General features: G+C 42.5%; 1 protein-coding gene across 1 annotated transcript in view; it reads left to right on the top strand.

Moving 5' to 3' along the window:
- The window catches only part of LOC137436088 (CUB and sushi domain-containing protein 3-like), a 1,358,203-nt gene that overhangs the window by 1,015,698 nt on the left and 317,162 nt on the right, over positions 1-25,343 (top strand). Inside the window, exon 37 of the mRNA XM_078786463.1 lies at positions 5,148-5,252. Within this exon, the coding sequence (XP_078642589.1) occupies positions 5,148-5,252 (105 nt within the window). The remainder of the gene's footprint in view (positions 1-5,147; positions 5,253-25,343) is intronic.

Genomic DNA, 25,343 nt, shown 5'->3' with positions numbered 1-25,343 from the left:
CAGCCTCATGCTGTATACAAAAGAAGAAGAAGACTGAACTTGTGTCCTCACCCAAGTTGGTGGAAAATTTTGTGCCAGCCTTAACGCTGCCGCAGTGAATAGCCCAGATAGCATCAGTGCCCATGTTCTCATATCTTACTCTGCTGCTCTTGCTTCCGCTCTGTCTACACTCCTGTCTGTCCTGTGTCAGACACATAACATCTGCCCAGAAATGAGCAAACATCACTGCTGTCCACAAAGAGGGTACACAAACAGATCCTCTCAACTACAGGACAGTATGCTTACTTCCATTTATAAGCAAACTCATGGAATTTATCATAGATGTTGATGTCAATGATTTCGTGTTTTCCAACATCCTGATATCAGACCATCAGTTTAGATTCCATCCGAACAACTGAACTCTTGAAGTGCCATTGCTCCTCCATCAGCAATGGTCAGAGGTCTTAAATCCTTTTCTTTTTCTCCATACAGGTTGCTTCTGACAAACCAGATGTAATCTGCTGAACAGAAACTTTCCTCCTTCAAGATGTCTCTGATTCCTTAATATCTCTTCCTGGTTACTCCCTCCTCCGGTATGATAGACCTGAGCCTCGTCCTGGTGGTGGGGTTGCTATCTTTATCAAAAACTCTCTTCCTCACTCTCCTTGCACTGCCCTCTCTCCTCCTCACCCCCAGGAGTACCTCTGGCTACTGCTTCCTCTCCGCTCCCACCTTTTGTTCATATGTGTTCTGTACCGTCCTCCAAACAGTGATGACTCCATTTACATTTCCCTGTCTGTCAACATGGACCAACTTCTATCCACTCATCCCAACTCTCTCTTTCTCATATGTGGCGACTTCAACTGTCATCATGCCAGCTGGCTGTGTGTGGGTTCCTCTCACACCAGCCATGGCACCTCAGCAAAGGACTTCTGTGACTCACTGGGACTGACACAATCTGTTAATTTCCTGACCCGGATCTCAGTCAATGGAGTATCTTCTCTTCTAGACTTGGTTATGACAAACTTTCCTGCAAATGTCTGCTGCTTTTCTTCTGCTCCAATCGGTTCTTCTGATCATTTGCTTGTTAAAGTGGATATCTCTCTGGCCATTCTCAGCGCCGACGAGTCTGGCATTTCAATCAGGCTGACTGGCACGGTCTTCAAGCAGCCATCAATCATTTGGACTGGTCTCCCATCTCAACTGCCTCTGGCATCAACTCTTCCTGGGACATCTTCCAACGTAAACTGCTCTCTCCCATGCACAGATTTATCCCATCTCATCTTCAGTTGTCATACCCTTCCTCCCATCCATGGTGCACTGAAGCTTATGGTGAGGCAGTTACCATGAAACAACTTGCCTTCACCTCATGGAAGGCTAATCCAATGGAAGGTAATCTCAGTTCCTTTCACAAAGCTTGGAACAAGTGTGTGTCTACCCCCAGGAAAGCCAGGAAACAATATCTCTCTACTCTCAAGACTGAACTCTCAAACCTGTCTCCCTCCCCCAAATTTTGGTGGCGTCTGGTCAAATCTGTTTCTGGTATTTGTTCTTCATCTTCCATCCCCTCCGTTTCTGGGGTTCAATCTTCCATCCCCTCCCTTACCTCAAAAGGATACACAGCTGACCCCGCACATGAAAAAGCTGAATGCCTCAACTCTGTATTTGCCTCAAAATCTTGTGTCCCGAACCCATCTCTCTCTGTACCCACCTTACCCAGTCAAACCTAGCTGCTCCTGGACTCCTCACAAGGTGGAGAAGTTTTTGTCAAACCTCGACTCTGATTCTGCAACTGGACCAGACGGAATCAGCCCACCGGTCCTAAAATCCTGCTCTGCTGCTCTATGGTCCCTCACTCTGTTCTCTTCACCCTCTCTTTTGCTCAAGGTCATCTGCCATCTGCTTGGAAATCAGCCAACATTACCGCTTTTCACAAAAAGGTGCAAAAACAGATCCTTGCAACTACAGACCAATCAGCCTGCTCCCAATAATCAGCAAGGTCAAAAAATCAATCATCGCTTCTGACATCAAATCGTTCCTCTTCTCCAATGGCTTGATCTCGGATCATGAATTTGGATTCAGACCAGGTCATTCTACTCTGGACATGCTATTTCTGCTTTCTCAACAATGGATGGAGGTCCTCAATGCCAAACAGGAAATAAAAGCTGTCTTCCTTGACATATCACATCCCTTCGATACGGTCTGGCACCCCGCTCTGCTCTCCAAACCCTCCTCCTTTGGTATCCATGGAAATCTCCATGCATGGCTTGCGGACTTCCTTTCTGGTCATAGTCAACATGTAGCCCTGAATGGATTTTTCTCATCTCTTCATCGTGTTCAGGCTGGAGTTTCCCAAGGCAGTGTTCTGGGCCCTGTGCTTTTCCTGGTCTTCATCAATGATCTTTCCGACTCTGGAAAATCCTCTATCTCTTTGCTGATGCCTCCACTCTCTGCCGCTCCATTTCTCATCCCTCAGATCAGCAGTCTGCAGCCTCCTCACTCTCTGCAGACCTGGACAAAATCACAGACTTGTCAAACAAGTGGAACATGTCTTTCAATCCTGACAAATCTCACACTCTTACTCTGTCTCTCCGAAAAGACCGATTGGACAACCCCACCATCTACTTTCTGAACAATCCTCTCCAAGAAGTTCTGTCACTCAAGCTTTTGGGTCTCACTATCTGCCATGATCTTTCCTGGGAAAAAACACATTTCCAAGCTGGCCTCCAAAGCCAGTCGCCAACTGGGCATCCTCCGTCGTGCGAAGTCCTTCCTCGGCACACGTGAGCTCCTCACCACATACAAGGCTTTCATCCACAGCTCAATGGAGTACTGTCCTCCCATCTGGGCTGGTGCTCCTGCCTCACACCTAGCTCGGCTTTACGCTGTTGAAACCAAAACTTTCAGAATCATTGGAATCTCCCGCGATGAAGCTAACTCAGTGGGCCTTTAACTCACTCACCGCAGGCAGGTTGTTGGTGTTTCTGTCTTCTACCGACTCCTCTCTGGCCGAGCTCCCCCAGGTCTGTCTGTGCTCTGTCCCCCAAATATTCCTAGAGGTTGCACAAGAACTGCCAGCTTAGGGTGAAACTGCCAAAATCAAGACTCTCTGCTCACCTTCATTCTTTCAATCCGCTTTTCTTCCGCCTCTGGAACAAACTCCCTCACTCTTCGATCCCACTCCTCCCTCCAGGTTTTTAAAACAGCTGTTCACCACCATCTCTTATCTTCCCCCATCCAAAACCTTGATCTTTTCTTCCCACGTTAATTCACCCCAGATCCACTTTTTTGAAATACCGACGTCTCTCCCTGGAAGTCCTAGTAGTGTCCATGTGTTTTATACCTCTCACATCCCCCCCCCCCCCCATTCCCATGCCTCCTCCCACCAAGCCCTCTCCCTCCCGCAGATCTCCCGATGTCCCTGTTCTCAGAACTCCCAGTGTTTTTAGCCGCGTCGCAGACGCTGCTCATAGAGTGCCCTCTGCTGTTGTTCTTGTTCTTCTTCCTCTTCTTCTTCTTGTTCTTGTTCTTGCAGAGAAGACAAAACCTCAAAGCTACCACCCATTCTGGGAACCATAGCTCCACCCATTGTGGGAGAGGCTTCATATAAACAAATATCCACCATTTTATTAACTCGCATAGCTTTGAGGCCTGTTTTGTAGGCCCGTGGTGTCTTGCTCTCTCACACAGTTTTCTTTCAAATCAAATTCGATATATCATTTCATTTTTCACAGTCGCTAACATAGTGTTAGACTCGGTTGAAAAAAAACGGGAGGAAAATCCGATGAAAGTTGCCCTTTATAGAACGAAATGAATTCTCAAAGGCCTGTAACTTCAAGTCCATTGAGTTTTTTTTTTTAAATCGCGGCATGGTCAGTCATACACCGCCTGAAATAACAGACGGGAAAATGCCGAGATATATATATTTTGTTTAAATCGCAGCATGGTCAGTCATACACCGCCCGAAATAACAGACGGGAAAATGCCGAGATATATTAAAAATTCGTCCATTTGATGACAATCGTCACGATGAAATATTTAATTTATACGTCGTCACAATAATGTGGAGAGAGGAGCATAGCTTCGTTCACGTGTCGCCACACACGGGAAATTGCCGAGATATATATATTTTAAATCGCGGCATGGTCAGTCATACACCGCCTGAAATAACAGACGGGAAAATGCCGAGATATATTAAAAATTCGTCGCCACACACGGGAAATTGCCGAGATATATTTTCACTTTGCACAAAAATAACATCAAGTAATCGAATCAATAGGAATGTCCTGTGCCTATAACATCGACGTTATAGGCACAGCTGCATCTAGGCATTGTGTAACATCGACGCGGCTTTGGTTTTAATTAAAACTTTTTGCTCTTGTTCATTTTGTGGTGGTGAGGTGTTGTGAATTACGTGGTGGTGAGGTGTTTTTAATTTCGTGGAGGTGAGGTATTTTTAGTTATGTGGTGGTGAGGTGTAATCGTCCCAAACTTCCAGTCTGCACCTACCCCTCCCGAATGTATGTGCTTAGGGGTTCTTTTTTTTTTTTTTTTTTTTTTTCAACCTAAATCTTCAACCAAAATTGCTTAGAAAATGTAATATCACAAACACCACAAATAAATTTGTGCAAAATAATTGTTTGTATGATGATTGGTGTAAATCATGACAACACAGCAACTCAGGTACAGTCATTATCCTCAGCTAAAATAAGCCCGTGCCTCTGTAACCACACGTGGTGAGGCGAGCGTTGCGAGCCCAGCCAAGCTAGTATATATATATATATATATATATATATATATATATATATATATATATATATATACTTAATCGTTTATTTTTGCAAACTAACATGTTGAAAATCTTTTTCATTGCATTTTTCCCTTATTTGTGTTCAATTATCTCCAATGGAGTAACATTAAAGCAGAAATCTAGTTAATATTCCCCAAAAACATTAATTTTAGGCCTTTCCAATATGCTAGATAACTTGCTAATTGTGTCAATTATGCATTTATTTATTGCTTTTGTGGCTGTAGTAGTTTGCTGTTCTTGGCAATAATTGCATCTCATGCAAGGCAGCTCATTTTTACCCCATTAATCATGTACGTACACAGGCATGTAATTAACAAATGTTGAATGGGTAATTGTGTTGAACCTTTTTGTTCTCCAGGTACCTCTGTTCCAACATTTGTAAACAGCAGTTCCAATGAATTGTATGTCCACTTCATTTCTGATGTCAGCATGGGGACTGGCGGATTTCACTTGAAATACACTGGTGAGTTGCTTCACCCTCAGAGATCACATCAGTATGCAGTGCAGTTAAATGATTCGTGCTAAGCATTAAAAATAAGCCTGTTTAAAACCATACAGACGAATAAAATAGGTTTTCTCACCTCGTCCTTTGTTTACGCACTGCAACTGGAATTTACCCTTCAACCCTAATCAAGCCGGGTTATGTTTAACCTCCTCAAAGGAGGAGGGGGGAGGGGGGGGGGAATGGATTCCGCAGCAACCATAGATCCAATTTTTATAACATTAGGATCAAAATGTGCACAAGAGTTCAACAGAAAAAAAGAATGAAAACTTGACAAGCGAAAAAAAAAAATGTTGAAATATGTAGAAAAGAGTGTGGTGGGCGCAATCCGCCCATCCCCCCACCAGCCTGATTTGGATTAGACCTTTTTAGCTTAAAATTTATTTATTTATTTATATATTTAAAATATCCTTTCTGTATTTTTAAAGTATTTTTTTCTATTTTGTTTTTTATATATATATATATATTTTATATATATATATATATATATATATATATATATATATATATATATATATATATATATATATTATATTATATTATATATATATATATATATATATATATATTTTTTTTTTTTTTTTTTTTTTTTTTTTTTTTTAATCACTTGTCACTTACTTGTTGTTAGAAATCTGTATTTCTGTTCTGTAACGGCTTATCATCATATCTGCCCTTCAACCTTTATGTGTTGTGAAGTTTCACAATCTCAAACAGATTGTGCTGTGCATTTGATATCACCAATTGAATCCATAATGATACCATGATCCATAATGATGCCATGATTGCTAATGTGCTGTTGTTTTAGTCAACAGATTGTGGGGTTTGGCGTAACACCTGAGCGCAGTGTTAAGTGTGGAAAAGTTCTGAGGAGATTGCGGCTGGCTCAATAGCGCAGTGGGCTGTTGACGCGTAATCAACGGAGGTCCATGGTTCGAGCTCCGCATTGAGTCAGACTTTTTTCACACTTAGTCCCTCGCAGGAATTTGATTCCTGTTTATAAAATTGTATTTGAATTAATCTTCAATGCATTTCTACTCATTCACACATACATACGCATGCATATACTTACGCTAACATTCGGGGTCTGCTTAGCAGGCACATAAGACATCGGCCATGATAAAGCTCGCAGTGTTAAGTATGGAAAAGTTCTGAGGAGATTGTGGCTGGCTCAATAGCGCAGTGGGCTGTTGACACGTAATCAACGGAGGTCCGTGGTTCGAGCCCCGCATTGAGTCAGACTTTTTTCACACTTAGCCCCTCGCAGGAATTTGATTCCTGTTTATAAAATTATATATACATATGTTTTAAATCACTTGTCACTTACTTGTTGTTAGAAATCTGTATTTCTGTTCTGTAACGGCTTATCATCATATCCGCCCTTCAACCTTTATGTGTTGTGAAGTTTCACACTCTCAAACAGATTGTGCTATGCACTTGATATTACCAATTGAATCCATAATGATGCCATGATCCATAATGATGCCATGATTGCTAATGTGCTGATGTTTCAGTCAACAGGTTGTGGGGTTTGGAGTAACACCTCCTTCGTGCTTGTACTCGATGTTTACAAAATCATAACATACTTTTGAGTTTGTTTGTGTTAATCTCATGACTCACAAACTGGTCACACACATGGAACATTGGAAAATCTCTCCGACTCTCTTGGAAAATCCTCTCTATCTCTTTGCTGATGACTCCACTCTCTGCCACTCCATATCCCAACCCTCAGATCGGCAGTCTGCAGCCTCCTCACTCTCTGCAGACCTGGACAAAATCACAGACTGGGCCAACAAGTGGAACATGTCTTTCAATCCTGACAAATCTCACACTCTTACGATGTCTCTCCGAAAAGACCGACTGGACAACCCTCCCATCTACTTTCTCAACAACGCTCGAAGAAGAAGTTCTATCACTCAAGCTTTTGGTTCTCGCTATCTGCCATGATCTTGCTTGGGAAAACCACATTTCCAAGCTGCCTTCCAAAGCCAGTCACCGACTGGGCATCCTCCGTCGTTCGAAGTCCTTCCTTGGCACACCTGAGCTCCTTACCACATACAAGGCTTTCATCCGCAGCTTGATGGAATACTGCTCTCCCCTCTGGGCTGGTGCACCTGCCTCACACCTAGCTCGGCTTCACGCTGTAGAAACCAAAGCTTTCTGAATCATTTGAATCTCCCACGATGAAGCTGATTCTGAGGGCCTTTTACTCACTCACTGCAGGAAGGTTGGTGGTCTTTCTGTCTTCTACCGACTCCTCTCCGGCCTAGATCCCCCTGCTCTGTCTGTGCTCTGTCCCCCAAATATTCCTTCAGGATGCACTAGATCTGCCTGCAACCCTCTTATGGTTAAACTGCCAAAATCAAGACTCTGCTCACCTTCACTCTTTCATTCCTCTTTTCTCCCGCCTCTGGAACAAACTCCCTCACTCTCTTCAATCCCACTCCTACCTCTAAGTCTTTAAAACAGCTGTTCACCACCATCACTTATCTTCCCCCATCGAGAACCTTGATCTTTTCTACCCCTGTTAGTCCATCCCAAATCCACCTCCTTCAAATTCTGTTTTCTTTCCTGAAAGTCCATCTTGCTTATCTTGTTTAAAGTCATTTTGTTTTATCTTGTTGATCTGGTTGATTGTTGATAGTCATTAGTCATCATGTTTATCCATCTTGTTTATCCCGTGTACTCCACTCCAGCCCTCTCCCTTCCAAAGATCTCTCAATGTCCCTGTTCTCGACTGTTGTTGTACTTCCCTATCTCTCCCCCCCCCACACCTCCCCCCCACTCTTGTCTTCCACTCCCTTTATTATATCTTCTATGTGTTAGCATGAGCATTGACTTAGTATCCAGAAAAAAAAATTCGAATTTGATTATTTTTATTTGTGCTATGACGTGGTTTTCATTTGACACATGTCCTTGATCTGCATTGTAATTGTACATCAAAATTGTCAGGCACTCAAAAAGCAGCATCCGCAAATATAAATGGCTGGTTTCACCACAAATGTTTAACGTCAAAAGTGTGTGTACTTCCAAACAGTTTTTTTTGGTAGACCAGGAAAGTTGCATTTTAGAATGCTTCGATGTGTTCTCAGGCCAAAATAATGGCCAGGGAAAGCAGAGGTGATTAAAGTTTGTGTCCGTGACAACCATTAGAAGTGGTTCAGGAAGAAAATGAACACGGCAAAAGCAATTGCTCTCAGGAGATTTTTTTCACCATTTTTGGCAACATGGCAATCCTACAACTGGGCATCAAGCATGCCGCACCGAGCACACTGACACAGATCCTTTGTGTGTTCTTGTTATGCATTGTGAATCAATGAATTAGTAGCACACATGGTTGACTCCAGCAGGGTGTGTGTGTGTGTGTGTGTGTGTGTGTGCATTCATATATATATATATATATATATATATATATATACATATATATATATATATATATATATATGTGAATAAAGGCACCTCCTAGCTTTAATGGTGAGCACCGGCCACGGATTATGTCTCACACAGTAAAAACTGCATGACCCGCAAGGAACCAACAGCCTGTCTGCCACCCAGACCATCGTTCCCGCCAGTGCAAACCAAAACCAGGGGGTGCGGTGCGATCGGCAGAGATAATAATGATGAGGGCAAAGCCGAAATCTGAATTGGCGGCTCTGCTTGATGTTTAGCCAATGGGGACCAAATAATGAAATCTCTGTCTGTCGACAGAGTGGCCGGCTGAGGTGACGCTTTGGTCAAGGTCTTCGGTCCACAGGAGATCGAAACAGTGCTCGTCACGCTGTTATGTCGTTTAATATATATATACATATACATATATATATACATACATACATACATACATACATACATACATACATACGAAAAAGTAAGTACACCCCATGCAAAGTTTTGACTTTTTCAACATATTTCAAAATACAGCTATTTGATTTTCATTTCAACAATATTGATAGATAAAGGTGATATAATATAACAAATATCATGAAACATTTACATTTTGTAGTCCATTGTATAATTTAAATAAACATAAATACAAATTTCGCATGTGGAAAAAGTAAGTACACCCCTACATTTATCACTACTTCAAATACCTAAAATTAGAATCAGGTGCACCAGCTCAGGTGCAAATGATTAGAACATCGTTAGAGAGGATCTTGGAGGAACCTGTCTTATTTAAACCTCAGACATTTAGTTTGGTTTGCTCTTTGTTGTTGAAGTGTGTGGCGACACCATGCCTAGATCAAAAGAGCTCTCTGAGGCCTTCAGAAAGAAGGTTATAGATTCCTACGAGTCTGGGAAGTGATTTAAAAAGATCTCCAAACAATTTGAAATCAATCATTCGACTGTCCGGAAGATCATCTTCAAGTGGAGAAGATTCCAAACAACTGCCAACTTGTTCAGGCTGGGCCGCCCCAGCAAGTTCAGCCCGAGAGCAGACCGCAAGATGCTGAAAGAAGTCTCCAAGAACCCCAGAATGTCATCAAGGGACCTGCAGGTAGCTCTTGCCACTGTTGATGTCAAAGTGCACGAGTCTACCATTAGAAAGAGGCTGGGCAAGACAGGGCAAGACTAAAGTTTGCCCATTCTTCTTGTGCAAACTGCTCCAGTTCTCCCAGATTTGAAGGTTGCCTTCTCCGAACTGCTGTTTTCAGATCTCCCCACAGGTGTTCAATGGGATTTAGATCTGGACTCATTGCTGGCCACTTCAGAACAGTCCAGCGTTTTGTCTTGAACTATTCCTGGGTGCTTTTTGAAGTGTGTTTGAAGTCATTGTCCTGCTGCAAGACCCATGACCTTCGACGGAGACCCAGCTTTCTGACACTGGGTTGAACATTGTGCTCCGAAATGCCTGGGTAGTCTCCTGATGTCTTTATGCCATGCACACATTCAAGACACCCCGAGGGGCATCACAGCAACTCCAAAACATCACTGAACCTCCTCCATGTTTGACTGTTGGGAAGGTGTTCTTTTCTTTGAAGGCTTCATTTTGTTTTCTGTAAACATAGCGATGATGTGCTTCACCAAAAAGCTCTAATTTGGTCTCGTCTGTCCACATGACATTCTTCCAGAAGGATTTTGGCTTGTTCATGTGTGTTTTGGCAAACTCCAGTCCAGTCTTTCTTTTGTCTCTCTCTCTCAGCAGCAGTGTGGTCCTCATGGGTGTCCTTTCATTGAGTTGGTGACGGATGTGCCAGTTGAAGCTGTCGTACCTTGTGTCTGAAGGTCAGCTTGAATCTGTTTGGCAGTTGATCGAGGTGCTTTCTCCACCATTTGAACAATCCTTCGCTGCAATCTTCGATCAAGTTTTCTCTTGCGAGCACGTCCAGGGAGGTTGGCTACAGTGTCATGGGCCTTAAACTTCCTGATAACATTGCGTACGGTGCACACAGGAACATCAGTGTGTCTGGAGATGGACTAGTAGCCTTGAAATTGTCCATGCTTGGTGACAATCTTTTGTCTGACCTCCACAGACAACTCTCTGGTTTTCTTTCTTTTCTCCATGCTCATTGTGGTACACACAGTGGCACAAAACAGCAGAATGACACCTTTTCTTTCTTCGAACTGCTTGAATGAGTGATTTTTATTTTGCAGGCACCTGCAACTCACCACAGGTGAGATCTATCCCAAAGTAAAGGAAAATCACCTACTTGAAATCTAATTATTTCCAACAAATTCTAAAAGGTGCCAATAATATTGTTCAGGACATTTTTGGATTCCTGTGTGGAATAAGCTAAGATTTTGTAATTTTTGCAGCTTTTTTTGTTTTGTTCCACTGCAAACCAAAGAAATACATTTGTGTATACCAAAACATTTTTTAATTTCAACAATTTTCTGGAATAAATGGTGCATTATTTGAAAAAAGTGCAAGGGTGCCAATATTTTTGGCCACGACTGTGTGTGTGTGTGTGTGTGTGTGTGTGTGTGTGTGTGTGTGTATGTATGTATATATATATATGTATATATATATATATATATATATATATATATATATATATATATATATATATATATATATATATATATATATATATATATATATAGATTTTGATATATATACACACACAGACATGGCATTTAATATGGAATATCTTTTTTTGTGGTGGTGAACTTACTTTTCAAGATGTCTTAGAACCAAAAGTTCATTGGAATTATGTTGAAATTATTCTAGATTTTGTTAATGTGACCTTTAAAAGAAACAAAAACCACATTTGACATTTCGAAACAAATAAATTGATCCTTGAAAGTGATGTAAACTGATATCGAACTCAATTCATGGACAGTACTGTGTTAAACTTCTATACGTTTTCCAGAAGTATCTCTTTATTTTGCACATTAGCCAAAAATTTTTTTAACAAAAACAAAAGTTAAATTACGACTGGGATTACGGACAGTAAAATTACAGTTCAGTACTTCGTGTAACCCCCACGAGCATTCAGGAGAGCACGTACACGTTGAGGCATGCTGTTCACGAGATTCGCCAAGGTTTGGACAGCAATCGCATGCCATGCAGTGACAATAGCCTGCTGCAATTCATGCACAGAGGTCGGCTGCTGGTCCAAGTAGTCGATTTGACGCGTTAATTCTGCCCACAAGTTCTCTATCGGATTCATATCCGGGGACATGGCAGGCCACTCCATATGCTCTACACCACGGTCAGCAAGAAAATGTTGGATCATGCAAGCACGATGAGGCCATGCATTGTCATCTTGGAAGACAAAGTTTCCTCGAAAGGCTGCACGAGCAAATGGAAGCAATGTTTCTTCCAGAATGGCCCTGTACATGAACTGGTTCAGGTTTCCATTCAGAACAACCAGGTCAGTTTTGCCCCCTGCATGAAAAGCATACCAAACGGTCACCCCACCACCTCCAGCTTGGACTCTTGGCACTATACAATCTTTGTTGTAGGCTTCATGCACTTGTCTGCGCACTCGGACGTGGCCATCTTGACGATAGACCAGAAATCTAGACTCGTCACTGAAGATCACGTGATTCCAGTGTCCTGGCTGCCATTGACGGTGCTCTCTGGCCCGCTGCAATCGGCGCTGGCGGTGTTGTCTCGTCAGGCGTGGCTTTCTCAGGGGACGCCTGGCACGATAGCCTGCTTGAACCAGTCGTTGGTTGACTAGCCTTCTGGATACAGGCACATTTGTCAGTTGCTGCCACTCACCCCTAAGCCGATTAGCTGACTTGGTACGGCCATTGCAGACTAACCGGTGCAGCTGGCGATCATCCCTCCTTGTGGTTCTGCGGGGACGTCCTGGCCTCGGTATTGGAGTAGGGACACCCCTCTGAGCATTTCGTTTCAGGATCTTTGACACCTGACCTTGAGTGAAGCCATACTGCCGAGCAATAGCACGCTGTTTCATGCCGTAATTTCGTAAAGCCACCACTCCATGACAAACAGCATTGTCGAGTTGACGGACCATCTCCAGAGGAAGCGGCAATAACTTTTGGAGACGTGCAGCAGTTGTTTTCCACTAACACAGAACGCAACAACCCTTGTATACCCGACTGTGAAGCCAATCATCAAATGCACCTGTCCGTACATTTTGCCATGCCACCTGTGATATAATCCTGTTGTTGACTTCTTGCTGTGACAGACAATCAGTGACATGGTTCTTTTAACAAATAAATCACCAAAGTGTAAAAGAAACTCACTAGATTGATATACTGAGTTAAGAAAGTAAACCCAAGTCAAGAAAAAAAAAATATTCCATATTAAATGCCGTCTGTATATATATATAAATGTCGTCATAAACAATACACAAACCGCAGACATCATTACATGCAGAACCGTTCCTCCATGGAAATGAACACAGCTGAGGTTGAAAATAGTCAAACCAACAACAATAGAACTTCTACTGCAACCAAACTTGTAGATCTACCTAAACTCGGGATCATCAATCTTTCCAATCATTCCCTCAGTGAGGCGGAAATAAACCTGCTCTCTAAGGGTTTAAAATTTTGCCCAATCGCTCCACAAATAGACCAATTACAATTGAAAGAAGATTTAAAAGATTTCTGTAGGCGAATGACATTAAAGGCACACTTTGCTAAAGTACACCCAGCACCATCAACGCCACAACAAACAACACCAACAACCACGCATACAATCACATACACCGATACTAATACACCACAACTCACTTTACCTAAACCAAAAAGCACCTGGACACCACGTGTTGACAATCCATATCTACATGTCTATATGGAACAAGTGAGCAATGAAATTGAAAAGGTGGCACAAAAATATAATTGTTCCAGACATAAGGACAATCTTACAAAGGCAGAGCGACGAGCACTTCACAATCTCCAAAACAATGAAAAGATAGTCATAAAGCCAGCAGATAAAGGTGCTGCCATTGTCATTACTAGGGCATGCCCGTACTATATATATATCTAAAATTATATCCCCCCCCTCTATTTACATGAAATGGTTTGGTCCAAAGCGAACGGCTTGCGAGTACGGTGACAATCCCCCCCCTCTATTTACATGAAATGGTTTGGTCCAAAGCGAACGGCTTGCGAGTACGGTGACAATCCCCCCCTCTATTTACATGAAATGGTTTGGTCCAAAGCGAACGGCTTGCGAGTACGGTGACAATCCCCCCCCCCCTCTATTTACATGCAATGGTTTGGTCCAAAGCGAACGGCTTGCGGAGTTTGGTAAAGAAATCGCCATAGCTCGGTAACTACTTGTCCGATTAATATGAAACCTTGAAAAGGCACATCCTCGGGTCCCCAGCAATATACCTGGCAAGTTGCAAGTATATCGGACCGGTAGTTGTCGCGAAACAGCGGTCACAGACAAACACACAGACACACACACAGACACACAGACACACAGAGATTACTGGAATTATAGATAGATGTCGACTAACGATTACGTTGCAGAAGGTAATCGTCAACTACATAGTGATACTTACAAAGAGCTCCCATCCGGCCCTACCCTTTTACATCTTGAAGAGGTTAAAAAGGTAGTAGATTCTATTCGGGTGGATAAAACCATCAAATCTCGCTTGGTTCCGAAAGATCCTCATTGCCCTAACCTTTATTTTCTTCCTAAAATACACAAGGTAAACAATCCAGGTAGACCAATCGTATCTGGCTGCACATGTCCAACTGTTCTAATATCAAAATTTGTTGACTGTCATTTACGTCCTCTCGTGTTGAAGCTCTCCTCATACCTCAAGGACACAACCAGTTTTCTGACCCACATCCAAGGATTGAACAGAATATACTCACCTTTCAACTCCCAAACCATTTTAGTCACAGCAGATGTTACATTCCTCTACACTAATATTCCACATTCAGAAGGCCTGTCTGCATGCCGCAAAGCCCTCGATACACGACAAGTCCCAATGCCACCTACTCAAGACCTTATGCGCCTATTAGAACTGACACTCAAACTGAATAATTTCCAATTCAACGGACGACATTACATTCAAACTCAAGGTACCGCTATGGGTACCCCTGTTGCACCATCGTACGCTAACATCTTCATGGGAATGATAGAAGCCAAGATCAATGCACAACCTCATCATGGAATCTTGGAAAAATCCTGGGTACGTTATATTGATGACATCCAGTTCATCTGGTCAAAATCCCCCCGTAGTCTCACCCAATTCCAAAATGAATTAAATTTGATTCATCCGACCATCAAGTTCACATTCGACAGCTCACAGTCCGAAGTTCACTTTCTAGACACATCACTCACGCTTCAAAATAACAGACTCGAAACAGAACTATACACCAAACCAACAGACACTCACTCTTACCTTCTCCCTTCTTCATCTCATCCTAAACATACAATTGCAAGCATACCATACAGTCAAGCACTCAGAGTAAGACGCATTTGCTCAACAAAAATGGCAGAAGAAACTTCTCTCTGCCAATTAGAAACACACTTCATTGCAAGAAACTATGACCCTCACTCTGTGCAAGAAGCAATAACCCGAGCAAAACACATACCGAGAGCAGACCTTCTGACTTACAAGCCCAAATCTGCAACTAACCGTGTCCCACTGGTAACCACCTACTCTGCTACCTCATCCCAATTGCCAAGTATTCTGAATAAGGCCCTTCCTCTCCTCCATCAATCAGAAACACTCGGCACCACATTTCCTCAACCTCCACTAACATCATTTCGACGTGGTCGGACACTCAGGGACCTCTTGGTAAAAGCAAAGCACCCACAGCCCCACAACAAAGAAACTAGGATCCCTGGCTTCTATAAATGCACAGCAAACAAATGCATTATTCACAAGCATTTACTAGAAGGAAACAAATTCTGTAGTTCTAGCACTGGACAAAAATTCCCCAGCACCTCCTATATGAACTGCAAATCTACATGGGTCATATACCTAATCACTTGCCAAAAGTGCACCAAACAATATGTTGGAAAAACTGAAAATACACTCTACATACGATTTAATAACACCCGGTCAGAAATCAATAACTTCCACACCAGTCAGGGCAAATCTCTACCTTACACGATACACTTTAATCAACCGGATCACTCTATAAATGACATTCAGATCTCTGCCATTGAATCAATCACAAATCGATCACACACCACGATTCTGAAACGTGAGTCCTTTTGGATACACAAACTTCGGACAAAAGTCCCTCATGGCATAAATTTTGATGACTGAAGCATGTTCCCACATCAACCCAATCAAATTGTTAACCGTAACCCATTCATTCATTCATTCATTCATTCTACCTTTATATGTCATTTATATAAATATATTATATGAATATAAATGGGATATGAATATATGCTTGTGTGTTTATGTATGTATATCTCTATATTTGTATATGCACGTGCACCCTAACTGTAACGCAAACGGTCACTTCCGTTGAACTTGGGGCTGGTGAGTGAACTTTGGCGTGGCTCTTCCTTCTGTATGCATTTTCTACACACATCACACATATCACCATACATACTTGACTGATATACATGCCTGCTGTTTTTGTAGACTCAGAAGAAGACCTTTGTTGGTCGAAAGCTTGTCGACAATTAAAGATCGACGTCCTGAAGCTACGTCCGCGTCTTATTTAATCTAACGATTATATATATATATATATATATATATATATATATATATATATATATATATACACACATACATATATATACACTACCGGTCAAAAGTTTTAGAACACCTCAATTTTTCCAGTTTTTATTGAAATTTACGCAGTTTAATGTCTCAATGTAGTCTGAAATTAAGCATAGAACAAATAAACAATTGGAGATAAAAAAAGAAATCATAGAATCATTTTGTTTAACAATATTTAATTTACATTTTTGACTCAGCAAGGTAGCCACCTTTTGCAGATATAACCGCCGATCACACTCGTGGCATTCTTTCTACAATGGAAACAAAATATTGTTCGGTAAGTTCTTCCAAAAACGCTTTCAGAAGTTCCCACAAATGTGTTGCAATGTCAGGTTGCTTTGCTTTCACCCTTCTGACCAGTTCATCCCAAACCAGCTCAATGGGGTTTAAGTCTGGAGACTGTGCTGGCCATTGCATGATTTGAAGCCTACCGTCTTGTTCTTTTCCTCGTAGGTAGTTTTGCCATAGCCTAGAGGTGTGTTTAGGGTCATTTTCTTGCTGTAGGATGAACCCCTGACCAACCAGGCATATACCAGAGGGTATTGCATGGCTCTGCAAAATGCTATGGTAGCTCTTTTGGTTCAGGGTGCCAATCACTCTGTGCAAGTCGCCGACTCTGGATCCATCAAAAGAGCCCCAGACTATCACGCTTCCTCCTCCATGTTTGACAGTTGGTGTCACACACTGAGGAACCATCCTTTCGCCTTCTCGACTGCATACAAAAACCCTGCGTGATGAACCAAAGATTTCAAATTTTGATTCATCGGTCCATAAGACCTTTTTCCAGTCTTCATTAGTTCACTGGCGTTGCTTCGTGGCCCAGGCAAGCCTCTTTTTCTTATTTTGCCACCTTAGCAGTGGCTTTCTTACTGCCACTCGACCTGTCAAACCTGCAGCTCAAAGTCTTCTCTTCACAGTTGAAACTGAGACTTGCATACTTCGACCAGTGTTAAGCTGTGCTTGAAGCTGTTGACTCTCAGAAACTTGTCTTCTGATTCTGTTGTGGCTTTGGGTCTGCCAGACCTCTTCCTGTCAGAGTTTCCTCCAGTTTCCAATATACTACTTCCTGCAGTGCAATATTGTCCAAATAATGCTTCAGAGGGTGCAATAACAGTCTGTTCCAATACTGCTTCATACAGACAGGGGGTTTGTAATCAAGTAATCAGCAGAGGTTGGGACGCCTGTTGGAATTATTTGCATCAACTTTCAAGGCTTAATTTACTTACATTGCTGCAGAACAGCTGTAAGTTGTTGACCCATTACTTGTTCCCTGAAGAAGGCCTTTTTTTACGATATAACTGGGCAATTTACATTATTTTCCTGTTTTTGCTCACCTAAACTTTTTTTTAACCTCGAGCAGTTTACTGCTTGCCTTTGTACCATTTCAGGTTATTCACTGGACATTAAACTGCGTAAATTTCAATAAAAACTGGAAAAATTGTGGTGTTCTAAAACTTTTGACCAGTCGTGTATATATATGCACACACAACAAACAACAACAGGCATTTTAAGGCATATTTCCCCTGCAAGAGCAACCCCGCTAGTGCGGGGGTTAGCCTTGCGGTCCCCATGACAATCTTCTCCATTTTGCCCTATTTTCTACATCTCCCCTTGTTAACCCCCTTGCCTGCATTTCTTCTTCCACCACCTTTCGCCAAGTCTTTCTCGGTCTTCCCCGTCCTCTGCTTCCTTCTACAATCATTTCCATCACTCTTCTCAACCAGTCACTTTCATCCTTCCTCAACACATGACCAAACCATCTCAACCTGTTTCTCTTCACAGCATCCATCACAGGCTCTATTCCCATCATCTATTGCAATTCATAATTTGTCTTGCTCTCTCTCAACGATACACCGCACATCCACCGAACCATTCGCATTTTCACCCTTTCCTGTCTTGGTTGCTGCTCTACGTTCATTACCCATTGTCTCGTTCCCATAAATCATAACACTTCTCACACATGCATCATACACCTTTCCCTTAAAAAAAAAATAGTGCATGTATATATATATATATATATATATATATATATATATATATATATATATATATATATATATATATATATATATACATACATACACACACACACACACACACACACACACACACACACATCTATATTATAATAGGCTTCGGTGATTCTGTCTGTCTGTCCGGGGTGTGGCTAACTCCGTTTAGACAGTAGCTCCACCCATTCTTGGAGAGGCTTCATGTAAACAAATATCCACCATTTTATTAACTCGAATAGCTTTGAGGCCTGTTTAGTTAGGCCCGTGCTGTCTTTCTCTCTCACACATGTTTATTTCAACTCAAATTCGATATATCATTTCATTTTTAACAGTCGCCAACATCGTTTTAGACTCGGTTGAAAAAAAAACGGGAAGAAAATCCCATGAAAGTTTCCGTTTATACAACGAAATGAATTCTCAAAGGCCTGTAAAATAAAGCCCATTCATTGAGTCACCCTCACGATTTTATATCGAATTCACCATCTGATTTAATTTTTACCGATGGTTTTAGACTCGGTGTCAGAAATAATTGAGAACATTCACGCACACACGAGAAAATGCAGAGATATATTTTTAAAAATCCCGCCATGATGATACACGAAAATACACCACCTAAAATAACAGTCGGGGAAAATGTCGACATATATTTAAAATTCGCTTTTTCTTTTCCGTTAAGATATATTACTTTTACTTTTGATGACAGTCATCACAAAAACATCAACAATGATGCCGACATCTATTTCTTCGTTCTTATTTCATTCAACATTATTATCCGGAAGTAAAGGTTCACGTGTTCATTTCACGTGTGAAAAAACAAACTCCATTTCACGTGTGCATGGACGTGTAATTCACATTTGTAAAATATATAAATTAACAGACGGGAAATTGCTGAGAGATATTTCTTCGTTTTTATTTTATGAGATATGAGCAGAAGTACCCGGCGTTGCCGGGCGGGGGAGGGAGGAGGGAGGAGGGAAGGACACGTACACTTTAAACATGTATATACATGTGGTATGTGGGATATATACATGTGCCGTGGGACGTGTGCGTGTGTGTGTGTGTTTGTGTTTGTGTGTGTGTGTGTGTGTGTGTGTGTGTGTGTGTGTGTGTGTGTGTGTGTGCATATGTGCATATATATGTGTGTGTGTATGTGTATGCATGTTTGTCAGTGTACATGTGTGTATACATGTGTGTGTGTGTGTGTGTGTGTGTCTATATATATATATGTGTGTGTGTGTGTGAGTATGTGTTTATGTGTGTGTGTGTGTGTTTGAGTGTGTGTGTGTGTGTGTGTGTGTGTGTGTGTGTGTGTGTGTGTGTGTGTGTGTGTGTGTGCTTGTGTATGTGTATATACAGTCACGTGAAAAAGTAGGTACACCCCATGTAAAGTTTTGCATTTTTCAACATATTTCAACATACAGCTATTTGATCTTCATTTCAACAATATTGATAGATAAAGGTGATATAATATAACAAATATCATGAAACATTTACATTTTGTAGTCCATTGTATAATTTAAATAAACATAAATGCAAATTTCGCATGTGGAATAAGTAAGTACACCCTTGGCTCTAATAGGTGGTGTTGCCCCCTTTGGCAGAAACAACCTCAAGTAGGCATTTCTTATAACTGTCTACCAGTCTCTGACATCGACTGGGAGAAATTTTTGCCCACTCCTCCATGCAGAATTCTTTCAGCTGTGCGATGTTTGAGGGGTTTCTTGCATGCACAGCTCGTTTCAAATCCCCCCACAACATCTCGATGGGATTTAGATCCGTGCTTTGACTTGGCCATTCCAGAACCCTCCATTTCTTTCTTTTCAGCCATTCCTTGGTGGATTCACTGGTATGTTTCGGGTCATTTTCATTTTGCAAGAGCCCCCTTCGGTTGAGCTTCAACTTTCCGACAGATGGCCTCACATTATCCTCAAGCACCCTCTGGTACAATGAATAATTCATAGTGGATTCTATGATGGTGAGCTGCCCAGGCCCTGATGCCCCAAACCATAATATTTCCACCACCATGCTTTACAGTTGGTATCAGGTTCTTGTGGTCAAATGCTGTCTTTGGTTTTCGCCAAACATGTCTTGTGGTACTGTGGCCAAATAGCTCTACCTTTGACTCATCTGTCCAGAGCACATTGTTCCAGAAGTGCTGGTCTTTGCCTCGGTGTTCATTGGCAAACTTTAGTCTTGCCCTGATGTTCTTTCTGGACAGCAAAGGTTTCCTCCTGGCACACCTCCCATGTAGATCAAATTTGTGCAGCCTCTTTCTAATGGTAGACTCGTGCACTTTGACATCAACAGTGGCAAGAGCTACCTGTAGGTCCCGTGATGACATTCTGGGGTTCTTAGAGACTTCTTTCAGCATCTTGCGGCCTGCTCTCGGGCTGAACTTGCTGGGGTGGCCCATGAACAAGTTGGCAGTTGTTTGGAATCTTCTCCATTTGTAGATGATCTTCCGGACAGTCGAATGATTGATTTCAAATTGTTTGGGGATCTTTTTAAATCCCTTCCCAGACTCGTAGGCATCTATAACCTTCTTTCTGAAGGCCTCAGAGAGCTCTTTTCATCTAGGCATGGTGACGCCGCACACTTCAACAACAAAGAGCAAACCAAACGAAATGTCTGAGCCCTGAGGTTTAAATAAGACAGGTTCCTCCAAGATCCTCTCTAACGATGTTCTAATCATTTGCACCTGAGCTGGTGCACCTGATTCTAATTTTAGGTATTTGAAGGAGTGATAAATGTAGGGGTGTACTTACTTTTTCCACATGCGAAATTTGCATTTATGTTTATATAAATTATACAATGGACTACAAAATGTAAATGTTTCATGATAATCGTTATATTATATCACCTTTATCTATCAATATTGTTGAAATGAAGATCAAATAGCTGTATGTTGAAATATGTTGAAAAAGTCAAAACTTTACATGGGGTGTACTTACTTTTTCACTTGACTGTATATGTGTATGTATGTACGTGTGTGTGTGTGTGTGTGTGTGTGTGTGTGTGTGTGTGTGTGTGTGTGTGTGTGTGTGTGTGTGTGTGTGTGTGTGTGTGTGTGTGTATATATGTGCATATATATATATATATATATTATATATAATATATATATATATATATATATATATATATATATATTATATATATATATACACACATATATATATATATATATATATATATATATATATATATATATATATATATATATATATATTATATATATTATATATATATAACTGTAAGAAATAGTAGAAACTCCAAAGTACGAGCAGGGCGTCTCATTTGTATTGAATAAATAATCGTTAGATTAAATAATACGCGGACGTAGCTTCAGGACGTCGATCTTTAATTGTCGACAAGCTTTCGACCAACAAAGGTCTTCTTCTGAGTCAGCCCCAAGTTCAACGGAAGTGACCGTTTGCGTTACAGTTAGGGTGCACGTGCATATACAATATATAATAATATATATATATATAATATGTGTGTGTGTGTGTGTGTGTGTGTGTGTGTGTGTGTGTGTGTGTGTGTGTGTGTGTGTGTGTGTGTGTGTGTGTGTGTGTGTGTGTGTGTGTGTGTGTGTGTGTGTGTGTGTGTGTGTGTGTGTGTGTGTGTGTGTGTGTGTGTGTGTGTGTGGGGAACAAACTCCTTGATCGTAACAGAAGTTCACCAACAGATTGAGAATGACGAACTTTATTTAATACCAATTAATACAGATCTGGAGGAAACGGAGACGTCTACAGCACGAATGACCGTCATGCCATGTCCACCTTCCTAAGAACACATCGATTCACAGTTCAGTTATATAGGGACACGCTTTATCAGAGGATCTCCGAGAGGACAAAGGAACTGGCAAAGGTTCCTCCCACCGTCATCCCCAGTGGGCCGAGCCCCCACCGTCATCCGTCCTTTCATCTTGGGGGAGTGAAGCACGCACCGTCAGGATCCGGACCAGATGTGGTTTCAAGGCTCCGAGATGACAGAAAATATAACTCACCGAAGGGGGATTGCATTCTTGGTCCTGATAAGACCATAAAGTGTATGAGGGCGTTCTGATGAGTTCCAGGTGTTGAATGTACCTTCCAGTTCACATTTCTCTTTTAAACTTAAATTCAGAGCCTATTTATCGTAACTCAAGCGTCACTGTGATTATACAAAATATAGTTAATGTTTTAACAGTTTATCAAAAGGTTTTATGTCTACGATCCAAGCATCCTACGTAAAGTTTCACATTCCACGCGCATATAATCCGTTTTCCTGCCCGCGGCTCGAGGCGCCGTCTGCGGAGAAGGGAGAGAGTTTACAACTAGGCTTATCTAGCCTTCAAAGGGCGCACGTATACAACGAGGCCATCTGTTCAGCACAGATGAAGCGAGTATTTTCTCATTTTAAACTATAGCAAAGCGAAAACCTTTTATTAACTTATGAAATAGCATTTTTAAACAGCATTTATAACATAAGATATTAGTCAAACGACATCTATAACAGAGCATTAAGCAGTAACAAATCTGCGACCTGACATCCCTTCCTCTTGTCTCGTCGAGACAAAGTATCTCAAGAGACAACATGCCGCATCGGGCTTTATTGAAAGACAATCGTGTAATGCGGGTATCTCCCAAGGGCATACCGTGCGCCCATAGCACCTCGCCCGTGCATTTGGGGAACGTGTCGTGTGGTGCGTGCTTGGAACCTGAGGGCTCAGAACATGAAAGTCCATTAACGTTTCGGATCCACAACGAAGGCGTCTGGTCCAGATGAGGTTCTGCCCCGCCAGGGGGCCAGCAACCTCCCCTGCGGAACTTGCTCCCCCCACCCTTTGCAGACGCGGTCCTTGCAGATCTTCGAAGTTAATCAACGATCATGCCCATGAGATCTCTCACGTGCTGCTGTTCTGGGGAATACATAATGTTGTCAGTATCTTGTGTCTCATTTTCCTGGTCAGGGTACAGAGCGTTAAAATCTGAATCACTTGAAGCATTTGAACTTAAAACTTTTGAAGCAAAGAGAGGGACTTCCTTTATGTCAAAGTCTCCCATGGACGCCTGGTCGGCTTGCGGGTCTAGGATATCCACGTCGGGTCCCTCGACTGCCAGACCCAGCGTCGCAATCAGATCCATAGTTGGGTCGGAAGGGGGTGTACAGCTGTGAGCTTGTAATACATAAGAGGCGTTAGCCAGTACACGCAAGGGGTTTACAGCACAAGTATCACAGTCATCACAAACATCAATACAGGCAGCAGCCAGTTCCCACATGGGATTTTCAACACAAGTATCACAGTCATCACAAAATTCAATACAATTTTCTGAAGCGCCGGTCACATCTGCCTTGTTGAAGGACCCATTCAGGTCGACGGCCTCTGTGGTCAGAACCATAGTCGTTGTCGGCGGCTTCTTCACTTTCCATCCTGTAAAGTACTTTCTCATACAGAGGAGGACTAAAGATTTCATTAGTGCCCCCCAAATTACTACCCCGATTATCACGGCCAGTGCGGTCAATAACCACTTCACTATAGTGCCCGTCCATCCCACCAGTCAGTGAGCCAGCTAAATTTATAAGAGTTCTCGCGCGCGATCCGATCGATCGTCAGGGCGTGGCTAGTTTCCCTTAGCCTCACTATTGCGGCTGACACTCCTTCGGATGGATCAGGTATGTAAGTGCAACATTTTCCCTCTATTATTCCGCATACCCCTCCTTTCTCTGCCAGGAGCATGTCCAAAGCCACCCGATTCTGCATCACCATTGTACGCATGTGAACTACCGTGTCCAATAGTATGTCATGAGCCGTAGCGGTGTCGTTTGCCACCTTTTCTAGGGCCAAAGCCAATTTATCTATCCGGAAGCTGTTCATGGCTGTGCCCGCACCTGGGAAGAAGAAACCTAACACCTTTTCCCATAGGCTCCCGTGTAGTTTAGTGGTTCCATCTTCGTTCATGACTGACCTCTTATGTCGCCTGTCCAAGGACTTTGGGTCTAGCTCATCCAGTATCTCAACGTCAGGAAGGACTGAACCAAGATAACATGTGCCCCCCCAATTGTTTGGTAAATAGGGGTAAGCCTTGTCGCCGCATATAAACATTGTCCCATGGGGTGGGACCAGGTGGGTGGATAAGCACTGGAGTCCCTTTATCACCCCATTAATCCTACTAACCCCCCTAGAGAATGTTATAGCCGTTATGTTGTGGTTGTGTTTATCTTGCAGTACTATTCGTAATGTAATCCCCGAGCTCCCTTGTCCCAGCTTCCCGGGGAGAGTGTAGGCGCATTCTGATTCTCCCATACGCAAGTGGCCGGAACCCTGGAGGCAGACCGTCCCTTTCTGTGGTTTGACCCAGACGGGGGCAGGCCTCTCGGCCACATGGGCAATCATTGACGGGCGATAATTAAATTGTCGATTGCAACTCTTGCCGTTGCCAACCCCTTCTCTTTCCAGCGTGGTGACTAAACATGGGGAATCGATAGGTTGTGAGCAAAGGTCGTTGAGGGACAGAGGTAGCACTATCATGTGTATTCCTGTGGTGCCTGCTTGGGGAAAGTGCATGCACGACCAGCAGTGTGTCCTATTTTGAATTGTTGCCACCACCCTTGCCACTTTCCAATATGTGTTTTCACCCTTCTTTGGGGCCTTATCCTGGGGTTGCGGCGTGAGTATGTATTCGATGCATGGTGTGTATTTAGTTTCGCCACTGGCCGCGCCAGGGGTCCAGACGCTGCACCGGACCTGCATAGTCATGCCTTTCTCTAGGCGTGTGCGTGTTTGTAGCTTAAAATCAGGGGTTCCCCATTTGTATCCTGGTTGGGCCAAGGTCTTAATGCTAGCTTGCCCGTCTTCCCGGAACTCTCGTTGCTTTCGTAGTACAATGCCAACACGTCCAGGCCCTGCCGACAGTGCTAGCCATCTTACGCTTACCCAATTT

This window comes from Myxine glutinosa, chromosome 11, assembly GCF_964187855.1.
Source record: "Myxine glutinosa chromosome 11, kmMyxGlut1.1, whole genome shotgun sequence".
NCBI classification, from domain to species: domain Eukaryota; kingdom Metazoa; phylum Chordata; class Myxini; order Myxiniformes; family Myxinidae; genus Myxine; species Myxine glutinosa.
This window is presented reverse-complemented; position numbering and strand designations above follow the sequence as displayed.